At 63.0% G+C, this 5,250-nt stretch overlaps 1 protein-coding gene and 1 long non-coding RNA gene across 2 annotated transcripts; both read left to right on the top strand.

Annotated features, from left to right (window-relative positions):
- Positions 1-218: 218 nt before the first annotated feature.
- LOC309452095 (transforming growth factor beta-1-induced transcript 1 protein-like) lies at positions 219-1,698 on the top strand (the record flags this gene model as incomplete). The annotated part of the gene is made up of 5 exons (XM_082076772.1): positions 219-227; positions 263-294; positions 1,181-1,278; positions 1,415-1,484; positions 1,557-1,698. 5 exons carry the CDS (start codon positions 219-221, stop codon positions 1,696-1,698), a joined length of 351 nt encoding a protein of 116 aa, XP_081932898.1.
- Positions 1,699-1,756: 58 nt separating this feature from the next.
- On the top strand, positions 1,757-4,081 carry LOC309452093. The gene is made up of 5 exons (XR_014186439.1): positions 1,757-1,868; positions 2,076-2,248; positions 2,543-2,624; positions 3,531-3,679; positions 3,928-4,081. It is a non-coding gene; the product is annotated as an uncharacterized lncRNA (long non-coding RNA).
- The last annotated feature ends 1,169 nt before the right edge of the window (positions 4,082-5,250 follow it).

Raw genomic sequence — 5,250 nt, 5'->3', positions numbered from 1 at the left:
GACATTGGGAGCACTGGGGGACACTGGGGGCACTGGGAGCACTGGGGGACACTGGGGGACACTGGGGGCACTGGGGACACTGGGGGCATTGGGGACATTGGGGACACTGGGAGCACTGGGGACACTGGGAGCACAGGGGACATTGGGAGCACAGGGGACATTGGGGGCACTGGGGACACTGGGGACACTGGGGGCACTGGGGGCACTGGGGGGTGTCGATGTCTCATGTCCCCATTTAACCCCCCAATGTTTCTGTCCCCAGGTGCCGGGGGGGGACACGGAGCAGCTTTACAGGTCTGGGGGGGAACATGGGGACATTGGGGGACAATGGGGACAACGGGGATACTAGAGACAATGGGATAGTGGGGATAATGGGATAATGGGGATAATGGGGATAATGGGGACAATGAGGACATGGGGACGTTGGGGACAATGAGGATATGGGGACAATGGGGATAATGGGGACAATGGGGACATGGGGACGTTGGGGACAATGGGACAATGGGGATAATGGGGACAATGGGGATAATGGGACAATGGGGACAATGGGGACATGGGGACGTTGGGGACAATGGGGATAATGGGGACAATGAGGACATGGGGACGTTGGGGACAATGGGGATAATGGGATAATGGGGACATGGGGATGTTGGGGACAATGGGGACAATGGGGACAATGGGGATAATGGGGATATGGGGACAATGGGGACATGGGGACAATGGGGATATGGGGACAATGGGGATAATGGGATAATGGGGACGTTGGGGGCAATGGGGATATGGGGACAATGGGGATAATGGGATAATGGGGACAGGGGGATGTTGGGGACAACGGGGATATGGGGACAATGGGGACATGGGGACGTTGGGGACAATGGGGATATGGGGACATGGGGATGTTGGGGACAATGGGGATATGGGGACAATGGGGACAATGGGATAATGGGGACAGGGGGATGTTGGGGACAACGGGGATATGGGGACAATGGGGACATGGGGACGTTGGGGACAATGGGGATATGGGGACATGGGGATGTTGGGGACAATGGGGATATGGGGACAATGGGGACAATGGGATAATGGGGACAGGGGGATGTTGGGGACAACGGGGATATGGGGACAATGGGGACAATGGGGACACGGGGCCATTGGGGCCATGGGGCCGTGTCCCCTCCCCCAGCTCGGTGTGGAGGCCCCGCCCCCCCCGGGCCCCGCCCACCCTGGGGCAGCTCGAGCGCCTCCTGCAGGACCAGGACGGCACCCAGGGGGGACCCGCAGGTACCGGCACCCCAAAAACTCCCAAATCACCCCCAAATCAGACCTGAAGTCACCCCAAAGATCCCCCAAATCACCCCCAAACCCTTCAACATCACCCCCCAAATCACTCCCTAAATGGCCCCAAATCCCCCTCCAGCTGAACTCGAGCCCCACGTCTCCCCCACGAAGACCCCAGAGCTCCCACCTCCCCCCAAATCTGGGGCGCAGTGAGTACCTCCCCACCCCCCGACCCCCCAAACCCGCCATTTTCACCCCAAAACTCCCCCCACGCCCCGTAGAAATGTGGGGGCGCCCCCCTCCTCGGCCATGCAGGAGCTGGACCGTTTGATGGCCTCACTCGCCGACTTCAACCTTCACCCCCCCGTAAGTCCCAGGGGGTTTTGGGGTGTCCCCCCCCACATGACCCCTCCCCACCCATAAGTTTCTTTTGGGGTCATTTCCCCCCCCAGCCCCCCCAAAAATTGGGGGGTCCCAGCGGGGGGAACCTTGAGGAGCTTCTGGTGACACTGGAGCAGGACCTGGCCAATCGGGGAGTCCCCACACAGGACAAGGGGGTTTGTGGGGGCTGTCGGCGGCCAATCGCGGGCAAGGTAGGTTTGTGGGGCCCCCCTGGGCGGGGGGGAGCCCAAAGGTGGGGGAGACCCCAAAAAGTTGGGGGTTTTTGTGGGGAACCCCAAAGTTGGGGCTTTTTTGGATGGGGATGGTCCCTCATTGAACCCCAACAATGGGGGGTCCTTTGGTGCCCCCTCCAAGTGGGGGTGTCCCCCAACTGGAGGGTGTCCCTAATGTCCCCCCAGGCTCTGGTGGCTTTGGGGCGCCTCTGGCACCCCGAACATTTGGTGTGTGGCCATTGCGGGGGGGCCCTGGGGGGGTCCCCGTTTCTGGAGCGGGGGGGGTCCCCTATTGCGCCCCCGACTACGGACGCCTCTTTGCCCCCAAATGCGCCCAGTGCCACCAACCCGTGCTGCAGGTGACAATGGGGACACGGGGGATGGGGGGACATGAGGGGACATGGAGGGACGTGGGGCCTTATGGGGGGACATGGGGGGATGTGGGGGGACATGGAGGTGGGGGGGACATGGGACCTTATGGGGGGACATGGGGGGACATGGAGGGACATGGTGGGATGTGGGGGACATGGGACCTTATGGGGGGTCAGGGGGATGTGGGACCTTCTGGGGGCCATGGGGGCCGTGGGAGGCCGCGTGGGGACACGGGGTGGCGGGAGCTCCCGGGTGACGTCCCCACGTCCCCGTGTCCCCAGGAGGTGGTGACGGCGCTGGGACACACGTGGCACCCGCAGCACTTCTGCTGCGCCCACTGCGGGAAGGCCCTGGGGGACCAGGGTGGGTGCCATGTCCCCATGTCCCCCTGTTCCCCAGTGCCCCTGTCCCCGTGTCCCCATCACAGAATCACAGAATGTCAGGGATTGCCCATGTCCCCCTGTCCCCATGTCCCATGTCCCCCCGTCCTTCTGTCCACCCGTTCCCCTGTCCCCGTGTCCTCATGTCCCCATGTCCCCCTGTCCCCATGTCCCCATGTCGCCCTGTCCCCCTGTCCCCATGTCCCCATCACAGAATCACAGAATGTCAGGGATTGCCCATGTCTCCCTGTCCCCATGTCCCATGTCGCCCTGTCCTTCTGTCCCCCCCGTTCCCCTGTCCCCCCGTCCCCCTGTCCCACTGTCCCTCTGTCCCCATGTTCCCCCATCCCCCCGTCCCCCTGTCCCCTCATCCCTCCGTCCCCATGGCCCTGTGACGTCCCTATGATGCCCTTGTGATGTCCCCGCGCGGTCCCCTCCATCCCGTGATGTCCCCCCGCTGATGTCCCCGCGCTGTCCCCTCCATCCCGTGATGTCCCCCCGCTGATGTCCCCGCGCTGTCCCCTCGATCCCGTGATGTCCCACGATGTCCCCCCGCTGATGTCCCCGCGCTGTCCCCTCCATCCCGTGATGTCCCTCGATGTCCCCCTGCTGATGTCCCCGCGCTGTCCCCTCCATCCCGTGATGTCCCCCCGCTGATGTCCCCGTGCTGTCCCCTCCATCCCGTGATGTCCCTCGATGTCCCCCGCTGATGTCCCCGTGCTGTCCCCTCCATCCCGTGATGTCCCTCGATGTCCCCCGCTGATGTCCCCGTGCTGTCCCCTCGATCCCATGGTGTCCCTCGATGTCCCCCCGCTGATGTCCCCGCGCTGTCCCCTCCATCCCGTGATGTCCCCCCGCTGATGTCCCCGCGCTGTCCCCGGTGCCGCAGGGTTCGTGGAGCAGGACGGCCGTCCCTTCTGTCCCCGCGACTTCTCGCTGCTGTTCTCCCCGCGCTGCCCGGGCTGCTCGGCTCCCGTTGTCGCCGAGTTCGTGGCCGCCATGGGGGGGCTGTGGCACCCGCGGTGCTTCGTCTGCCAGGTGACACCCTGGGAACCCCCACCCGTGTCCCCTGGGACACCCCACCCGTGTCCCTGCATCTCTGTGCCCCTGGGGTCCCCCCGGCCCGTGTCTCCTGGTCCTTGGTGTCCCTGGTGTCCCCATGTCTCCATCTCCCCGTGATCCCTGGTGTCCCCATGGGCCCCGGTGTCCCCATGTTCCCTGTGTGTCCCCATCCCTGGTGTCCCACATCCCATGTCCCCGTACCCCTAATGTCCCCATGTCCCCAGGTGTGCTCCTCCCCCTTCCCCAGCGGCACCTTCTTCGAGGACAACGGGCGCCCCGTGTGCGAGCGGCACCGCCGCGTGTCCCCGGTGTCCCCGGTGTCCCCAGCGGCGGCTCCCGGGGTCCCCGCGGCTGAACGTGCACAATAAAACACCCCAAAGTGACGGGATTTGAAATCGGTTTGGGGGGATTTGGTGCCTCACATCACAGGGTGATCCCAAAATAACAGTAGGGGGTCAGGGTTGCTTTATGGCTGGGTTAGGGTTGGGTTGGGTTAGGGTTGGGTTGGGTTAGGCTTAGGGTTAGAGTCGAGGACTCTCTCAGTGCGCCCGGGGGATTTCTCTGGAGAGACTCCTCGTCTCGGTCGGGTCGTCTCGGTTCTGACTGTGCACTCGAACGGCAAAAACTACAGCAGAAGCTGCTGTGAGCAGAGGCCACTGTATGAACTGGACAAGGAGGGAAAGGCTGCGGGCAAAGCGCGGTGCTGCACCGGCCGCCCCAATGCGGTGCCGCGGCGGGTCTCAGTGTCGCCGTCCTGTGGACAAAGCGCGGTGCTGCACCGGCCGCCCCAATGCGGTGCCGCGGCGGGTCTCAGTGTCGCCGTCCTGTGGACAAAGCGCGGTGCTGCACCGGCCGCCCCAATGCGGTGCCGCGGCGGGTCTCAGTGTCGCCGTCCTGTGGACAAAGCGCGGTGCTGCACCGGCCGCCCCAATGCGGTGCCGCGGCGGGTCTCAGTGTCGCCGTCCTGTGGACAAAGCGCGGTGCTGCACCGGCCGCCCCAATGCGGTGCCGCGGCGCGCCTCAGTGTCGCCGCCCTGTGGCGAAACTGGGGTACTGCAGCGCACGGCCAGGGGGCAGAGACGCTGTTTGCCCCGAAGCAGTCAGAGGTGCCAGATAAGAAACACAAGCAGTCAGAGGTGCCAGATAAGAAAGAACCGTCAGAACCGGCAGGAGCTGCGGCTTCAGAGCTCCATCAGCGTTGATCTTATGAGTCTGATTTTGATGCAAGTCATTTTGACTTACATTATGCTACAGTGTTCTGTTTGGCACTGCTAGTGGGTAACAAATAATTGTGCTGTACCAGAGCACGAGATGATAATATAAGGAAGATGGCTCAGCCTCAGATAGGGCAGACGTGAAAGGAAGGGTGGGCTACACTGTCTATACATGCTGGATTTTAGGAAAAAAAAATTTATCACGGCCTTATTCAAATCTGACTGTCTAAAGCCAGGCATTTCTGTTCCTCAGAGCTCTGCCCCAGGGGAGCTGGTGTGCGGGAAAGGAAATTCAACTGGAGGCGGCTTAGTTTTTAAACTGCGTGATGTGCT

This window comes from Streptopelia decaocto (assembly GCF_964273445.1).
Source record: "Streptopelia decaocto genome assembly, contig: HAP1_SCAFFOLD_394, whole genome shotgun sequence".
Classification (NCBI taxonomy): Eukaryota; Metazoa; Chordata; class Aves; order Columbiformes; family Columbidae; genus Streptopelia; species Streptopelia decaocto.
This window is presented reverse-complemented; position numbering and strand designations above follow the sequence as displayed.